This window comes from Cebus imitator, unplaced genomic scaffold (assembly GCF_001604975.1).
Source record: "Cebus imitator isolate Cc_AM_T3 unplaced genomic scaffold, Cebus_imitator-1.0 Scaffold48, whole genome shotgun sequence".
Classification (NCBI taxonomy): domain Eukaryota; kingdom Metazoa; phylum Chordata; class Mammalia; order Primates; family Cebidae; genus Cebus; species Cebus imitator.
Window position 1 is genome coordinate 2,642,976 of NW_016107363.1, and position 19,231 is coordinate 2,662,206.

General features: G+C 35.7%; 1 protein-coding gene and 1 long non-coding RNA gene across 4 annotated transcripts in view; one reads left to right on the plus strand and one right to left on the minus strand.

Annotated features, from left to right (window-relative positions):
• Positions 1 to 2,676: 2,676 nt before the first annotated feature.
• CUNH3orf14 (chromosome unknown C3orf14 homolog) lies at positions 2,677 to 18,492 on the minus strand. 3 transcript variants are annotated; one of them, XM_017527396.2, is made up of 6 exons: positions 18,385 to 18,492; positions 17,622 to 17,727; positions 16,916 to 16,980; positions 15,375 to 15,498; positions 5,946 to 6,020; positions 2,677 to 4,126 (listed from the first exon to the last, which is right to left on the minus strand). In XM_017527396.2, exons 3-6 carry the CDS (start codon positions 16,966 to 16,968, stop codon positions 3,998 to 4,000), a joined length of 381 nt encoding a protein of 126 aa, XP_017382885.1. In that variant the 5' UTR covers positions 16,969 to 16,980; positions 17,622 to 17,727; positions 18,385 to 18,492; the 3' UTR covers positions 2,677 to 3,997. The 3 variants fall into 3 exon arrangements, with proteins under 3 accessions (XP_017382885.1, XP_017382887.1, XP_017382888.1); XM_017527398.2 differs by lacking the exon at positions 18,385 to 18,492 and adding an exon at positions 18,255 to 18,378; XM_017527399.2 differs by lacking the exon at positions 18,385 to 18,492 and adding an exon at positions 17,837 to 18,248.
• The window catches only part of LOC108303526, a 105,744-nt gene continuing 105,003 nt past the window's right edge, over positions 18,491 to 19,231 (plus strand). Inside the window, exon 1 of the long non-coding RNA XR_005200031.1 lies at positions 18,491 to 18,586. This is a non-coding gene — a long non-coding RNA (uncharacterized LOC108303526). The remainder of the gene's footprint in view (positions 18,587 to 19,231) is intronic.

Here is a 19,231-nt window from a genome sequence, read left to right on the forward strand (position 1 = left end):
AATGACAAAAAATCCTTTGACTTTTACAGTGGAGGTTGAATGACCAGTTACCATAAAAAAGAAACAAACTAAGTCATCACTTTCTAAAGTAAGAGCATTTCATTGTTTCCTCTTAGTGCCACTATGTACTGGTTTTTACTGTAGTCAATCTAGATATGACTGTGTGGACCATAGTCTCTTTGAGATGTGAATGTGAGTTTTAAAAACAGCAAGAACTTTAAAACATTACTATAACCTAGGAGACCTGGTCCCTTTTCTTTGTAAGCAGGGAAACTTGACTCTGTGAGGTAAAATGATGTCCGGAAGCATTTTGAGCCTCTGGTTTTGTTGGAGTCATTTTCCTTTTCTTGGATTTTGGTAAGGATATAATCTCAGATCCAGTTAGAAAGGGAGATCACAATACCAGGTGTCAAATCCACAAATCAATCCTCTTCTTAATTGCCAAAGTTTGACACATCCCTGTGTTTGTCCCAGAAAGCGCTAAATGCCCTTTTATTAACAACAGGGAATTAAATTTCCCATATAGACAAATTAACTTCTAAATTATAAGAGAAACAAACAAAAACACACACGGGACGGGATGGGGGTGGGAGGGACCCTTGTTCCAACTTGAAGGTTTCTCACAGTAATCTCTTCTCTTTCTCCTACGTATTTTTTTCCAAAGACTTTCCTGCTTGAACCCATCAACTTGTTATTACCTTCTCTGAAGAATAGGTTTTGGTCAGCAACTCTTTAAAAAAGATACCTCTTCCACTGTAATTGGTATAAAGAGATAAAAAAAAAAAATAGGTGACTATTGAAATGTAGAGGGTTTTAAACCATGTAGCTATTAACTTTATATTTGGGCAGTGCGTGAAAAGGAGAACTCCTTAGTGGGATTGAAAACTTTATTGTGTTTTAAATAAAAGACTAACTTAAAAGAAAAAGATGTGAATTGGCTTAGAGTAAAAAGATGATACACTAATGAAAGGAGAGGGAAGACTATATTTTGTAGCTAAGCCAAATTTATGGCCTTGTGCATTAGCTTTTTGTACGCTAAAAACCTAGCTTAATATCTTCCTCTTGAAAAGGTGATAGCAACCCTTGGTTTCTGTCTCTCTGTCTCTTACACACACACACACACACACACACACACATGCACACACACTGTGTGTCTCCAATTATCTCAGAAGTGACAAAATAATCTCTAATTTTGACTCAAAATAAATATGCACATATATTCACTTAATTTTTTTGTAGAAAAAGGGGGATGGTGCAAAATAGCAAAAATTGTAAACAAAGTTAATCTTCATCTAAACCTTAAGCTGACAATTTCAAACACCTTGCGCATAATGCAGAAAAAAACCTGTCCGTTTGACTTCACTTTCATTCACACTGCTCCCTACGCATGAGAAAGACCAGATGTCTGGTTTCCAGAGTATAAGCCTTTTTCCTTAGTACTTAAATTTTATTTTTTTCAAGTTTAAAGAAAAACTGCAGCTCCTTCTGATCTTTGGCATTTTATAGTTTAATAATTTCATATAAGCAGAAGTGTTTCAGCAGAAAATGAGCTTTAAATATTTATGTAATTTCAACAGTCCACGAACAGCTTTGGAAAAAAATTATTTGACTTTCATTTTGAAAACTCCATTTTTCTAAAAAAAAAACAACAAAAACATAAATTCATAGTTTTCATGGAGAACAGTGGTGTAGTACAATGGAGCATATGGAAAGAACACTGAATTTGGAGTGAAAGGTATGAGTAGATGACATTTCCTTTTCCTTGTCTGATTCCTACTAATTGTAGAAAAAAATATACATTATATATGGTGTTCCTCCGTTCTTAACAGAAAACAATATTTGGAAATTCCTGTATAAAGCTAATTTGTCATGAGGAATATAAAACCCATTAATGGGATATCCAGGTCCCTATGGGAATTTTTTTTTTTTTTTAAACAGACACCATGTGGTGCAATCTGTTATAGTTTGCAAGGTGGGGGTGGGGAGGGGAGCTCTGCAGGGGCCAAGAATAAAGTCATCTCTGGGAGTTTTTGAGGTACTAACAAAAATGGGAAAAACGGTACAGCAGAGGCCTTGGAAATACCTTACCTTCTGCCCTCAATCGTAACCCAGCATGTACTGCATTTATGTTTTTCAAAAATTATTTTGCAAGTTACTCAATTTGGGGGAGAAAAAACCTGAACCTTTTCTGAGATGGTTAGATTGCCATTTGTTTTGTATTTTAATCTAACCTACTGGTGATTTAATTTACGGATCTCAAAGGAAGTGTACGCTCAAATATTTGAGGATGTTAATGTATCAACCACTGTGTAATTTTGGAATGTGCCTACTCGCTTGACACAATATTTTACCATCTAACAAATGTTTAGCCTTTTTTTCACTTGACTAAAGAGAAATAAGTTTCACATTGCTTCATTCACCTTCTTATGTGCATATGCTGGGAAAGATTGGATGTTAAAAAAAAAAAAAAAAAAAAAACTTCCTCATGTTCCTTTCTACTACATCTAAATCTGTTTACCAATTCAAAGCTGCTAAAAAAACCTGCATTCTCCTGCTAAATCAACTGGATGGCTAGAAACCAAACTGTAATGTAACAGAAAAAAATTATCAATTTATTTTCATGACAGAACATTCTTGAGAAGGTATAAAATTGTTCTGGTTGCTATGCCAGTTTTCTTTTTTCTTCCTTCCTCTGTCTTCTTTTTTCAAAGGCTTTCAGCTTTTAAGCCGATACTTTTTATAGTTATATAACAGTTCTAATATTTTGTGACATTTTGTATTGTGACACTATAGATGAAATTGTCATCGGACTGACACCCTGTGCTGTTTATTCCTTAATTACAACTGTTAACACTGTAGAGAAGTGTGCTAATCTGCCAGCACATATTATGAAAACAACATTATTGTTACCCACACCAACACCCACTCAACAGGATATTTCCAAGATGGTAGTTTAAAGGAACTTATCTGCACAATGGATATTTCAGTATAGTTGTTGTTGCTGCTGTGTATTTAGCTTTTCCTATTGTCTTCTTTTAAAAACATATACCAATTTGCAATTGAAAACATTTCACTGTCATACAGCATAGTCTAAGCAGAGGCTGCCTCTATAGTTAGAAAGTTACAATTTTTTTTTTTTTTTTTTTTTAGTGCTCAAGCAGTGGTGGACTGAGTTATCTCAGAGTTGTTTAGGGTTGTGACCCAAAGCTTTCTGACTGAAGTTTTTTTTCAGGAATAATGAAACTAGAAGAGAGGGGAAGGGGAAGTTTAAAGATGAAAAGACAAAAGCGGGATTGTTTGCATTCACAATGTTGGCAATCCTTACATAAAAAAGTCAAAAATCCAATAAGCATACCTAGCTCTAAAATGTATCCTTTTTCAAAACCATGTCTGAGCCTTTCTCAAACTGGCTACTTACTGACTTGCTTTATAGTTCAGTTCTTTCTGTCTCCAGAACTTTTAGAGGTTTGGTTATCTGTGAGGCACAAAATCCTATGAGTTTATTTTCTCATAAGTTATTTTACTAAAGCAGTTTAGGTGTCATTGTCTTTTCATTTGTTAAAAGAAACAATAACAGTAAAAAAAAAAAAAAATCACATTGATCCTATACCTTGTCCCCAAGATAAAATAACTAAAAATAAGGATTCTAAAAAGCTTAAAACCAGAACCAAGATACTTGCTTAGAGGAGAAACACTGGAAATTATTTTTTTAAACCACATACACACAACACTGACAATAATTAATAAAGAGTCCACTTTTTAATATTAGTGTTTAACACATTTATCGGTTTGGTAGAAAGCAAATTCGGGACCTTGAAATGGTAATAGGTGATAACATGAGGCTTGCCAGTAAATTCTCGTATCTTCACTGTCACTTAGGACATAATGGAGAATATGAACATATTTAATTCCTAAAGTTCCTGCAATTACCTACATACTCCTTAACACCCAGCTGTATTAAACAGGCTTTTCGAAATACCATGGGAAGAAGTTATCGCTATGCCTCATTTTGAATGGTATTTTCTGCTTCATTTTGATTTTCAACAGCAAAAGGATATGGTGCTTTTCCTAAAAGAAACCGTTCCCATTTGGGAATATATTCTTCTACTGATGCCCAGTAACGAGTCTGGAAAAAAAAATCCAAAAGTAAAAAAGCATATCAAGCAATTGAACTTGGCTCTTCATAATAGTCTAAATGTTTATTCACTTAAGTGTGTGTGTGCGTGTATACACACACACACACACACACACACATATACGTAGAATGCATTTCCTCTACAGAATATTTTATGTTAATTTTAGAAAAAAATCTGGCTACTTACTAGTGTTAATTTTCAAATTTCTCAGTAAAACCAGAGCCTGGCAGAATTACAGGTTTTAGAATTTTATTGTGATTTTACACGCCCTCTTGTGGCCAACTTCATGATTATTGCCAATAATATCATTTACAGTGATAAGATCATTACATATTTTTGTTTAATATTCCAAATCCCATACCAAATGATTACCCCATACTGAAATTATCACAATGAAATTATTAAACATAAATCATGCTTCAGAATTAAGATCAAAATATTTGACCTGAGATGAGATCAGGAACTGAAATATAGTATGTTATATATAGGAATCAGATACATTGGCCCCTAAATTGCGTAGGAAACATATATACACTATAATTTTTCCCCATTTTTATGACAGAATGTCAATATAATTTAACCATTTTTAATACAAATAGCTTGGAAGTTAAGATGCTATATTATTGGTCTGAGTGTAGAAGTCCATAGGCTTTAGAAGCTCATACAACATTGCTGTGTTGTGTCTTGCTTTGGTTTCTTGGATGAATGCCCTAAGGAGGTCAAAGAGAACTAAAGAGCCCAAAGCTCTGTGTCATAGGAGGGCAAGTGATATTAGATCATCACTATCAATATCATTTTTTGGAAATTCAGCCAATGAGTTAGCACTAGAAACACAGAAATATTCACTTCACGCATTAAATAGAACAGTTCTGAAAGTCAAAAATGGTGAGGGATTCTCTATGTCTATATATCTACGGGGTCTGAGAAACAGGCTGACATACTTAAAATAAAGGTCATTCTGCTGTGCAAGACTAGTTAAGAAAAATACCCTCTAAGGCCTGTGATGGGGAGTTTCCCTGACATTCGCAGCTGGAGTAACTCCTATTGTGTGGGCCCTATATATGCCAGAGTAAGGTACTGGAGAATCGAACAAAGAAAAAGATATGTCCAAGGCACAACTTTGTACCAGAGTTTTTCATATCCTTGATCGCTGCCTTGTTTTTTTACCCTAGATGACACAGAAAAATTAAGGGGAAATTTCTCAGCCTTTAATTTTGAGTCTATTCATCTCCATTGGGCAGAAAGCAAAAGTGTAAAGGTCATTAAAAATACAAAATAAAACTATTCTATATGTAGTAAATTCCCATTCATCACAAACATATTCATATACCAAATATAGTTTATTTTTTGCTAACCATCTTCCCAATCTGTTCTTGAACTGAACAAAATAAAACAGACAAAAGCTATACTATAGTGTATGATAATATGCGTTTAATTAGCTCTGGTTAAATTCTAACTTCTAACATCAGCAAGCAGCAAAAACATTTGGGTTAGGCATGTTGTCATCTTATGATTTAGTGCATATTGTCTGTTAAGGTTTAACGGAAGAGTTGTTTCTAAATGACAAGGTGAAAAGATCCCTATCTTTATGAAATTTGCAATTGCTAAACTTTTTTAAATCAAGATACTTCTCAGTTATCTACTATATATAAAGCACAGTACTGTGGATATAAAAAGATTCAACAGGTATATTTTCTTTAATTTATTGAATAAATATATCTGGAAAATACATATAACCATTGTTTAACTTACAGTGCACTATTGATAGATAGGGTCTCTCTTTTTACATTTGTTCCTTAAGATGCTCACCTCAAGAGAAACCACCTCAGGCCGTGGAATTGGGTGAATCCTGGTCTGCAGTGACTTTTCTGCTGCTTCTATATCCTGTAACAGACATCAGCATTTTATATTAAAGTGTATTTACATAAAACAAATGGCACCTGTACTAGCAATATCTGTATCCCAAATCTCTCACCTCAACTCTTCTCTGGATATAGTTTAAATGGATGAAGGCATACCACAGCAGGAGAACTGATCGTTGTTCAATTCATCCATTTCAGATAAAAAATACAGCGTTTCTTATTTTGAAATAGATGTGGGGGAGGTAGTACTTCTAGGTTCTGCCTTTTCACTTTTAGCTAGTAAATGTCAGTAATTCATACAAAAAGCGCTTCTTGTAATACTGCTCATCAGAGCATTAATTTAGTTCTAACATCACCAAAAAACAGCCAGAAGGATAAAATGATAAAATGTTCAGATACAAAAACAGTCAGATACTCAGACCCACCCTATGCTAATCTTAAAAGTGAAGAGTTCTAGTCTCTTCAGATGATGTAAATAGTATATCAATGGCACACATTTCATTTGTTTCAATATTCAGTTTTAAAATTTATATGTATGCAAGTATTCCATATATTTAATGGAAGCTCAATGAGGTACCTCATTACTTAGTGACAAGAGCCTTTTCATTATACTATCTAGATTTTTTTTAGGACTAGATTTCTAAGCTAATTTCAATGGCAAGTTTTATTGCTAGCTAGTATATCATTCAGCTGATAGCATTCAAGAACCAAGCTTTAATGCGTAGTTTAACTTGTAGATATGTATATTTTCTCTTCTAGTTGTAAAAACACCAAGGTAACTAAACTGAATTCATACCTTGGTAAAGATTCTTATCTTGATACATACATGAAGTGAATGCTCAGAAATGCAGGACTCTGCAAATTTTTAGTGAAACATTTGAGCACTGTTTAATAAACACTCCCAAAATCAGCACCTATGTTGTCTTGTGCCTACGTATGTCTGTCAAGCTCACAGAGGCCTTCGTCAAAGGCCATGTAAATTTTGTCTCTCTTTTGAGCTTAGTGAGTTGATAGAAAAGAGAAAGTTCTCTGATTCCAGTACAAGCATTGGAGCAATCTAAGTAGAGGGCTGTTGGACAGACGGAGAGAGATGGAAAAGGGCGTGGGAGTGGGGTGTGAAGAAGCCAATGCTGAACAGGAGAAAAGAGATAGCAGATGGTAGCGGCGGGAGCAAGGAATGGGTGTGAAATGTAAAAGGGAAAAACAGGAAATTCCCTAAAGGGACTCCCCAAAGTTGCACAACCATTAGTGCACCTGCTGTCTAGAGGAAGGTGATTTGAAGGAAAAAAGCCATCAATTTAGGGGAAAAAAGCTGATTTTTAGCATGTCTATCCCATACCAGAAGTTTACAGCTAAGAAACATGCTAAAGAGCTTTTGATGCTGATGCTATGACAGATACTGAAGCCTAATAATGTTTCTGTGATTACACTGAGATTTTATAAGGTCCTGGAAAAAATGTTTTTTACCTTTATAAATCAAATACACACAAATAAAATAATCACAGGTCCAATTATGGTCATTATTCCAAGAACAGTTATAAGATTATTGTTAGTGGTAGATCTCGGTGCCACTAGCGTCGTAGACAATATTATAAACATTTTTCTTGAAGACCAGAAAATAAGGATACTTAATATCTCTCTTATAGGAGAGAAGATTTATAAAAGGAAAAGCAGATACAAGTAGGAGAGATGTGGCCTGGTAAAGTAGGCCTATTGTTAGACACTTGACTGTTATCTCTGCAGCATTCTAACTACAAATTATCAGCCCTCTGAAACACTTCCTTCTTAGCTTAAGAGATCCTTGCTTTCTTAGATAATATGCTTACCTCTGATTCCTACTTTTCTTTCTCTTTAGCTGGCTTATTTTTCTCTCCTTGTTCCTAAGTGTGAGCTTTCTTAAGATCTGTGGCAGCTGTTCTTATATTTTTACCTTATCTCTCTCAAGACTGTGTCCTATCTAGCTTCAACTAACTTTTACTGTAGAGGCATGGCTAACCTTTCTTCCTAGACCTTATTTCTCAACCAAATGAAACTGAGCTCATCTTATTCCTACTGCATATAATAAACAATAGTGGGAATTCTCTTCACTCAGATACCTGCACTCTATACTCTATCTTTTCTTATACCTGCCATTTAAATTTTCAAAGGTCTATAAATTGTTCTTTCAGGATATCTCTCCTATCCTTTCCATTTAATTCCCAATGCTATGGGTTATTATTACACTTATTCATTCAACAAATACTTGAGAAGTACTTACTTTATGAGGCATGACTACAGTATGTCTTGTTTTACTTCCATCCATACCTAAGAGAGGATCAATTGATTTTTCTAAAGAACTACTTTGAATATGTCTTTCCCTAGACTTAAAAAATCATCAGTACCCACTACATAAAGGATGAAGTGTGAATTCCTTAGCCTGACTGAAAAAAAAAAAAAAACAAAAAAAACCAAAAAAAAACTTTGCAGTTTGATCCTAGCCTTCTGTAACAAGTTATACCCTAATACTTCCATATAAGAACCTTCCCTTACATTATATACTACCAGAGGGTAAGGGCTGTGTCCCATACAACCTTTATGCATCTAAGTATCTAACAAAGTGCAGGACATGTACTAGGCATTAAATATTCATTAAATGAATAAATAAGATGTCAAAGTTTCCTAATTATAAACCAAAACTTTTTTTAAAAAAGATACCCAAAGCAGGCAGAGGGAAAAGGAAAAATTGGGTGAAAAGGGAGGCGAGACTTACTTGACTATACATTGTTTCTTTGTCTTATAGACTTGCCACTAGAACATTTAAAATTTTATACAGACATAGGACAAATAAAAAAGCAATTCCCCCCAAATGGGAAACCAATGTGACAAATCTAATTATTATGTAGTTGGTGGTAAAACCACACAGAAAAGAGCTACATCAAGTATTCTTAGAACACAGTATTGACTGGACACCCCTAGTGGGGTATATCCTGGGGACAAAAAGAAATTGTAAAAGTTATCTTACTGAAAACCATTCTCAGTAATCATATTATTGGTGATAGCCATGTCTGTATCATAGGATAATTCTTTGGAAACAGATTTTTGGTTTTAGAAAAAGGTAGAGGCATAAGATCAGTGATTTTCAGTTAAATCTGCAATCGTGTAATTGAATTGGAGATATTGAGATGAGCTCTTGATATATTTATCATAAAAAAAAAAAACACCAAAAACCAAAAATCAAAAACCAAGCTGCAATAAACATTCCTAGTGCCCAGATTGAGGGCTCTAAATATATTTTCTGCCAAAATGAACCAGGGCTTCTTGGAGCAATGGCCAATTCCAGGTCTGAGCAGCAAAGGGACACAATGAGCCTGAAATAACTCATCACATCATAAAGAAAGGAAATTATCAAAGACTGTTAGGATCATGTGGAAGACATTCAGGAGTTAACTTGCAAAGGCTTCCACATAGTTAAAAATGGGACACATTGGGCATAAATAAGAATAAAAATTGCAGGAGATCGAAACATTTCAAATTCCAGATAAATTAAAAACAAAATACCACCTCATTCGTCACCATTAGAAGATGCCAGAGAACCAAACTATGATTTTGAAAGCTATAGAGAAAGTGTCCAGCAGTCATCACACCGTTTCCTACATGAACTGTACTTCAGTGTAACCAAATAAGTGATGAGGGGAAGATTGTTTTCATATAAACAGTCAGCAATTGAAAGAGAGGGAATAAAAGAATTTGAATATTCTTTTTGTAACCTCTGATGGATATATCTAGGCAATGATCATCAATGACTACCAACATTCCAAAATGAGAGACAGCCAGGGATTATGGAAGTGTTCTTTCCCTAAACAATGAACCTGAATCTGATCCAGCCTCTAGAACATCACTGCTCATATGATAGTCATTAGCCTCACGTGGCTACTGAACATTTAAAATGTGGCAAGTCCAAATTAAGATGTGCTGTAAGTGCAAAATATATATTGAATTTGGAAGGCTTAGTAAGAGAAAAGAATATAGGATATTTAATTACAAATTTTTGGTAGAAACATTTGAAATAATATTTTGTATATGCCTCATTACATAAAATGTTATTAAAATTAATTTCATCTGTTTCTTTTGACTTTGTTAAAAGTGGTTACTAGAAAACTTTAATTACATATGTGCTTACATTATATTTCTGTTGGACAGCCCAGCTCTAGATCAATTTATAGAAATTACAGAGAATACAGGAACATGAAAAATGATACCTCAGAGATGTAATTAGCAATATCCAAACTGGAAAATGCATAGGACAAATGACCTAATTCCTTTAACACATAAATTAAAAGTGGATGAAAAGGTCAGGGGTAGTACTTTTAAAGACTTATCAATCAATTCCAATGTTAGATTTTATTTGGATTTCGATCCAAACAAATGTAAACATGCCTACAGATTTATCAGAGAAATGAGAACTCTGATTGAATATTTGAGGAATTACTGGTAATTTCATATTGATAACAGTATTGTGATTTTGTTTAAAATAGTAAAATAATCCTTATTTAGTGATATACGCTGATAAAAATACAAATATACAGAAATAGCTATAGGTGAAACAATATAATTTCTGCAGAATACCTTCAAAATAATCTGAATGGTGGAGAAGGGGATGAGGTATACAGATGAAGCAAGATTGACCTTGTTTTGATAATTATTGAATCTGGGTAATAAGCACATGTAAGTACATTCTTCCATTTCTTCTTCTACATAGGCTTGAAACTCTTCATAACAACTAAAAAACAAGTTTCCAGTGTGGATGATGGAATAAATGTTACTCTATGGCAGAAGTGAGAAGGCTATATTTAAATGAGTCAATTCATGACTAGGAAAGGTAAAACATGAGCACAGAAAGTCAAGTGCTTAGGTCTCTTTCTCTCTCCACCCCTATACATGCCACTTCTCCAAAACTAGAAATCTAATACCTCACTATAAATATACAGAGTGAACCCAGCTATGGCCAGGCTGGTTCTAATCTTTTTATCTGCTAGAGGGACAGTTTCTAGGATAGGAAAAGTAAGATACTAAAGCACGAGATACAGCATCATTGGTACAAGAAGATGTAAGCATTTAGTAAATGTATTCTTCAAGGAATTAGAGGTGTGAAATGTAAGAAGGAAAGAGGAGAGATGGGGTCCTGTAAGTCACCGGCCATCCTGGGTGGTAGTTTGTTGAAGTCCCTGTTTAACTGCCAAGTGCCCCATGAAGTCTTCCAGAGCGTTCTTTAGTAGAAGCACTCACTATATCTCTAATTAGCTGTTGCACTTTCTCATTCTTTCTCACCCCAGAGTGTTTGTCCAGCTTACTCACGAGATGATGTTTACTTATAAAATTGCCTTCCTAGATAAAACTAAATTTTATGGTATGTATGTGGAGAGAGATGTCAGCTTACATTGTGGCAGTATTTACAGAAACAAAGTTCCTTCTCTTCCAAATCTATACCAATTCTGTTTATGTTCTTAAAAGGCAGATAAAGTCCATTTTACTAATATTAATGGAAAAATCACCCATCCTGGGTTTTCAGAGTTCACTATCTTTTATGGTAGTTACTGACTGAAGCCTATTCTTCATTACCTACATTCATATCTATTCATTTACTAATATGTTCAAATATTTGATGGAATTGGTCTCTTCCTCACTGCTCCTTTTTAAAATACATTCTTTGATATTTTATATTCCTGCTATTTTTCCAAAGGAATTTAGAGAAATTTTATTGAGTTCAAGGCAAATTCTGTTGGAACTTTTTTGACTCTAAAAATAATTTTGTGACAGCTGTTTTTTAATTTTATTCTTAACTTTTACAAAGACTCAATTCAGAGGCTATGTGTAACAGCTGACTTTTAAAAAACCGTAGTCTCCTGGCCAGGCACGGGGGATCATACCTGTAATCCCAGCACTTTGGGATGCTGAGGTAGGTGGATCATGAGGTCAGGAGTTCAAGACCAGCCTGGCCAAGATGGTGAAACCCTATCTCTACTAAAAATACAAAAATTAGCCAGGTGGCAGGTGCCTGTAATTCCAAATACTCGAGAGGCTGAGGCAGATAATGGCTTGAACCTGGGAGGGAGAGGTTGCAGTGAGCGAGATCATGACAGAACGAGACTCTGTCTCAAAAAAAACCAAACAAACAAAACAAAACCACACAAAATGACAGCAACAATAGTTTCCCTAGTCAGGATTAAGGCATATGTTTCCTTGTAAGTTTTCTTTTAAATCTTCCATTTTAGTGTAATAACTGTCTTTACACCTATCATGCAAACCCCTTAAGATCATTCCCAAGTATTTTAGAATTTTGTTGCTAATGTGAATGTGATTTCTTATATTTTCCAGTTCTATACATAAATACTCTTGATTTTTGTACCTTTTATCCATCAATTTTACTGAACTCATAATATATTGTACTACTTTTAGAATAATTTAGAACAAATCTGGTTAAAGTATATAACCATATCATTTCAAAATGCTAGTGTTACACTTTCCTTTTCAAAAGTAAAAGCTCATTCCTTTTTCAGTGTTTATTATATTGGTCAGAGATCTAAATAAGGTCAAACAATGGATGTTAATAGAGGTCATCCGTATTTTGTACTCTCATTATAGAAATGCTTTCACGTTTATTGGAAACATTTTAAAGTGTAGGCTGTACTTCTGAAGTACCTATCCTAGATATAACTTAACTTGTCCTGAACAAGTACTAACAGGATTAATTGCCCTATGGCTTCCTCATCTTTAAATCAAGGAATTAGCCCAGATCAGTGGTTTCTACAGTTCCTTAAAGCCACAGCTGGGCAGTCAAGGAAAAACGGAACAGGTGAGGCTTTGGCCCAACGCAGGTCCATTTCTATCTATTTTAACATCTTTGAAAGAAGTTTTAATGCTTAAAAAAAAAAAAATTTAGATGAGAATTGAATCTAATATACATAGTTTTTAAAAGTGTCTCCCAACTCAAAATTCTGCCATCAAGTCTTATTTATTTATTTATTTTTTCTGCAGATACACTCCCACACTGTCACTCAGACTACAAATACATTGACTGCAGTGCATGATCACAGCTCACTGTAACCTTGAACTCTTGGGCTCAAGGGATCCTCCAGCCACAGCCTCCCAAGCAGCTGGGACTACAGGCATGCACCACCATGTCCAGCTAATGTTTAACTTTTTTCAGAGACAGGGTTTCGCTGTGTTGCTCAGGCTGGTCCTGAAGTCCTGGGCTCAGGCGATCCTCCTGCCTTGGCCTCCCCAGGTGTAATCCAAACATTACAAGCATGAGCCACTGTGTCTGGCTAAATCTCATTTATTTTACTTTCACAATGGCTTCTATGGTAGAGCCACTAAAATTCTTTCCAAAGTTTACACATGAAGGAAAGTAAGATTTTAAAAACAATGACTCAAAGATTGCAAAAAAAAAAAAAAGAAAAGAAAGAAAGAAGAGACAGCATCTCTAGCAGCAAGCACTGTGTTTGTGATATAACAGGGGCTCAATAAATGTTTATTAAAGTACTGAAAGAAAATATACAAAAATGCATTCAATTTTAGATCAGTGGGATGATACGGAAGGTAGGCTATTTCATCTTCTTTACTCTTTACATTTTTTTTTACAGTAGGAATATATTACTTTGACAATCAGGGAGAAATACCATACCAAATTGAAGTTTTTCATAACTATGAAGCCAGGTTCATTATCTTCCTTATATATGTATGACTATGATTTCTTAGCTACCCTCCTGAACTCTATTCTCTCCATTTTTTTAGGCATTTAAGAAAGATTCATTTCCATCTAAACAGCAAATGACTCTTTCTTAAATACCCACTCATTTTTTTCTTATATAAGTTTATATTTTTCTTTTGCTCAGTCATTTTCAGTGCTGAATTATGTCTATATGTCAAGTCCCAACTTCTTTGGTCCCATAACACATATCCAACCTTGTTCCCTGTGAATTTCCAAGCTAGTTGTCATACTCCCAGGATCATTAACAGGGTCATTCAGTCTTCTGGTTTTTCTTTTGTAAGAATCCAACAGTATGCCTAGCCTTCTGCCTATTCAAACACAGGCTAAGCTTAGCTTCTTCTCTTGAGACCTTTTTGAATATTCCAGCTCTCAAAAGATTTTTTTTAATCTTATATCTGTAGTCCTGACTCTATTCCGTGTAATTTAATGTTTGATCACACAAAGTCTCTATGTTCTTGATATCAAGAACTCTGATTTATACTTATTTTCTTGTCCCTACTTTCTGCCCAGAACTAGCTCAATAGTAAGGACCCTCTAAGCATTCATCAAATACTTGCTCATTAAAAGGAAAATGCTTCAAAACCAAGTATCACATCACGTGCTGCAGGTAGGTAGCAATTAAGCCTTCTAATTTAGTTTTTCTAACTTTTCAGAGCAAATTCCAGATTATCCTATATATTTCCATTTAAAAATAAATATTGCTAACACCATTGGGCAAGTAAGACATATGGCAATATAGAATGCTTTGGTAGCACTATGGCTGTGACTTAAATTACTGTGGATCAAACTGCCAGAAGCTGAGAAGATAACTGAATTTTCCTCTTCCTTTATCCTCTAGTGAGGACAGAAGATAACTATATCATGCCTATCGATGAAAATATTTAACAATAAAAAACTGAAAACACTGCTTTATAACTTAAATAATATAGTCTTACTACCAAATGTTTTAGTCATAGGATCTCTTGGAAGCTTGAATGGAAGCAAACTTTAGGGTTTTAATTATGGATGAAGCCATACAATTCTGGAAGCAAAGTATAGCAAGCAGCCAAAAATGTTACACATATGATTCTACTCCAAATGGGCACATTGGCCAAATGGTGAGGCCCTGCACAATCATACACTTTGACCACTCCTCCATATCCATCAAGAGGGAGGTGGGAAATCTGTTATCATAGATATGAATTTTATGTGTCTGCCTACTCAGGCAAAATCAAATTGCTCTTGTTTTTATGATGTTTGATAGTTCTGAGTTGGCTTTCAATATGTTATAGGTATTTTATGGCCTTTCAGGATTTCCTTTCAAGTAAAAGAAGATGAAAGATGGAAAAGGTACATCTTCTATTTCTTAGTTTTTGCAAAAGGGAGACCTTACAATTCCTTCTGTGGTCACTGATTTTTCTAGTTGATTGAAAACATTTAGCTAAAGCAAAGTTCAATTTTTTTAATTGAAACAATGAGGATACATATGTTACTTATCTAACTGACATGGGTTTTTAAAAAAAGATGCTGCTTTAGTAATTCTACTTATTACTCAGAACCAATACATTATATAAATATTATAAAATTTACCTAAAAGGTTTTTGACAAGGTGGGATAAATCTCTATATTCAAGTCATGGAAACTTACCTTTAAAAGACTAAGATTCCTTTTAAAAGCAGTCTCAACTGTTTGGAACTGAGATGCCTTTTCTGTGTGTTGATTGCCCAATTTATTCTCCATTTGTTGAAGTAACATTAATCTTTGTGATACTCTAGAAAAAGAAATGAAGATTACATGGAGTTAAAAAATAAAAGCAAATACTTTACTGCTGGAGCAATATAAAAAGTTCATTTCTTAACTGCACCTCACTTCAAATCTAACCTAATTTGAAAGTCAATTACTATGTCAACTAATAAGACAGTGAAAAATCTGAGGTAGTTCAATAAGTCTTAAGTCAATCTGGTTAAAATCATTTTTATTTTCATTAACATATTCTTTATATATGCCATAAGTACATGCTTCTGTTTTTTTAGCCTCTCTGGTCTTTTGAAATTATTTTAGAATGTTGAAGATATGTTTTAATTTTTGGTGAAAATGCAAACTGTAATACATATCCTTTTGTACACATAGTTATATATACCTCCCGACACACATACATTGATATAACTTGCTATATGAAACCTTCTGCTTAACACTTCAGTACCCCTGAATCTCATGTTACACATTTAGAATTGTGCTAAACTTCCATATGTTTGAAGAAGCAATAAAAATATTTTTTCCCTCTTTTTCCAAGAGAAAGATGATGGTTTGATATATGAGTGAGAGGCTGTGTGTATATATGCATACTCACAACAAGGTAAAACAGTAATTGAAGAAAGATGTAAAAAAATTACAAGTAAATATCTTCAAACTACTTTGTTGTATATAATATACTTTGAAAGTTTCTTGCTGGTCAAATGTTTATTTTATACGTTTTGGTTCTTTTTAAATGATTAATAAGATAATATATAAGATGATTAAAAAATACATAAATTGGTATACATAACAGTCAAACTGTTTCCAAAATAGTTGTGGAGGTTCTCAAAAGACACTGTGTTTCATCAGGCTGTCTTAAAGGTAGAACTAAAATCCCAGGTCTGTGAATAGTCAGTTTTTTGGTAAGGAAAGTATCTTAGGAGACAAGAAAAGAAGGTCTGGTACTTAATTAAAGAAAAGGAAAACCTGAGAGCTCACAGACACAGTAGGAAAAGAGTGAATAATATCAAATGAAGAGCAGGACTGGCTATATGATTTGCAGGGTCCAGTCCAAAATGATTCAAGACAATGTCATGAGAGCATTAAACCAAATGCAGGACCTGTGACTGTATATAAGTCATAATACCAACGAAGCCAGCCCTGGGTAAGAAGTTTAGAGAAGGCCATTAAATACCAATGTGGAGCCTGGAAAGGGTGGAAGGAGGAGCAAATTTATCTAGATATTAGTTACAAAGAGAAAAAAATACATAGAACATACCTTTTAATCTTGCTTATTCATAAGAGACAATGAAATTCCCTAACATTAAAACCTCTTAAGTGTCAGAAAATTAAAATGACATGCTTTCAAACTTTTAAGTCATCTCTGTATACAATATTTCACTAACAAAGCCAGTCCAATTTCTATATTCGAATCATCCTTTTAAAAAACTTACATTTCTTCATGTCTTTTAGAAAGGCGAATTTCTTGAGCAAACAAGGAAGTCATCCTTAATCAAAGCTGTTATAAAGAATAAAAACATTTAAAGTTACTTCTACCACATGTCTTCAGCTTTGCAACATTTGATTATTTTAGTACCTTAATCCATTGGTTCTCTCAGAAGGGAAAATAAAACTAAGATGTAATAATGTATAGAATGAAAGAATGGAATTAAACACATTTTTATTCAGCATGCAGTTTTCCATATGCCAGCTACATCTAAGAACACCACAAATTAGGTAAATTCAATATATTTCATATTGTCTCTTCTTTTCTTTCTAGACTCTAACCTTAATCAGAATTAAAAACAAACAAGCAGCTGGTACTAAGACTAGTAAACGTTTTATTGCATCAACAGAAAAAAATCCACTCTGTAAAATTCAACACAGGAACACCATCCCTTATGCATGTGCAAACACACATAGACAGAAAGGCAGGCAAACAAGTATGAGAACCAACTGGAAATTCAAGGTCTTTCCTTTATTGGAAGAGTGCCCAGTTCTACCATCTCTCTTCTAAATGGGAAAGTACTTCTCATGTGTAACCGTGAGGAAAAGCACAACTAGATACCTTCCCGTTACCCTGGCTGCTCAGCACTCTTTATTTGTGGAGCGTAGGAAAGCCCATTTTCATGGTACATTTAACACCACAAGCAAGCTTACCTTGGCTAACTGGACCGATACAGACAGAGGTCTAGTGAAATGCGCTGAAGGCCTCCAACTTGCAGGCAAATCATCTGGTTGGGCTTAAAGGCTGAAGGTGCTTGCCCTAAGGGAGAAAAAGAGGAATAAAATTCTTTCCTGAAACGAAGCTTTCCTAAATTTTATGAAATTAAACATCTGTGCACTCTATAATGATTGTCTAAAGACTGACACACCGCCTAAGTGTCCAGCGCTGCTAGAAAGCCCATGGCTATTGAGTGTAGGGCGCTGAGCCCGGCCAAGGAAAACGGAAACACCGCCCTGCCCTCATCAGGTTTTCTCCTCTAGGCGTGGCAGCCTTTCCTTCAGCACCGCGGACAGCAATCGCTCACAGGCCCGCCCTCCAGGGTCTAATCACAGATACTTTCCGCTAACATCACCGCAGGCCAATCGTCGTCGCCTTCCTCTCGGTTTCCTTTTGCTACGAGGCCGCAGCGCCAAGGGAATTCCGGAAAGTCGGTTCATGGTAACTTTTCTGTGAGGCCCGCCATCAGCACTTTAGACAAAACCCAAGTCAAATTCTCCCCTTGGAACCGAAGATCCGCACCTTCTTAGAGTCATCTGCCCTCCAGCCGCCCCAACTCCCGCTTATACCCGAAGGACTCAGGAGCCTTCCTCATCAGCCTGGCTCTTTACGTTAACAACATCCTCCCAAGAGGCCCTGCAGGCCCCTGCACGGCCGTCGGGCAGTCAGGGCACCCACCCGAGGTCCGACTCCACTCACCGAGCCCGCCTCTGAGCCCTTCCGGGAAGGCACCAGCTACTGCGCCGACGCCGGGGCCTCAGCGCAGGCCTGGGCGTGGTCACGCTACCATATCGGCGCACGCGCGGCGCGCGGTGACGTCACCGCATCTTTATAAAGGGCCGCCAAAAGTTTCCTAACGTGTAAACGCGAAAGTTTCCTGAGGTGTAGCTGCAACCAGAAGGTGGGCATGTGGTACGCGGCGGGCGGGACGGGACGTTGGCTTGAAAGGCCTTTATGACGCCTAGGGAAAGGCCGTCTGGTAGTAGCTCAATTTCAAGACCTTTTAAAATTTAAACCTTTATAAAGGTTATTCTGCTGGTAAACGCTTCAGAGAGTGAAGCTGGTTTCTTTGAAGCTGGAATGTCCCAGCAGAATGTAGAAGTGTGAAAAACTCGACAGAGTAGTCCAGAGTTGGTGGAATTTGCAGTCAGTCGGTTTATTCAGTGAATGTCTATGGAGCAGCTTCGAGGTGCTTTGTCCTGGGCGTCTCAGACTGAGCAGAACAGCAAGAAGTCCCTGCCCGCTCACAGTTCGTAGCCTGCGTGGTGACAGTAATACTGCTCAATCACGTCTTGAGGGGTTTCTCAGTGTCAGTCGCCATATTTGCGTGGGTTATCTGATTGAGTCTCCGCAACGCCCTGTAAAATGGGTACCATTAGCTTTATTTGACAGCCAAGGAGACAAGCCTGTCTTTGTAGTATCGGTGCTGTAAAGTGCATTTCTTAAACATTTTTATTCCTTGAAATAACTGAAGTACGCGGTAGTGTCAGTCCTCTAGTTTACAGCGGAAGAAACAGGTTCAAGAGAGGTAAAAGTGTTTTCTTTA

Bases quoted from the DNA above. Each gene is read 5' to 3' on its own strand.
- CUNH3orf14 (XM_017527396.2), bottom strand. From the start codon at position 16,968: ATGACTTCCTTGTTTGCTCAAGAAATTCGCCTTTCTAAAAGACATGAA. The intron at 15,499-16,915 runs GTAAGTTTTTTA...TTCTTTTTCTAG, and splicing joins TCTAAAAGACATGAAGAAAT to AGTATCACAAAGATTAATGT. The intron at 4,127-5,945 runs GTGAGCATCTTA...TTTTTTTTCCAG, and splicing joins CTGAGGTGGTTTCTCTTGAG to ACTCGTTACTGGGCATCAGT.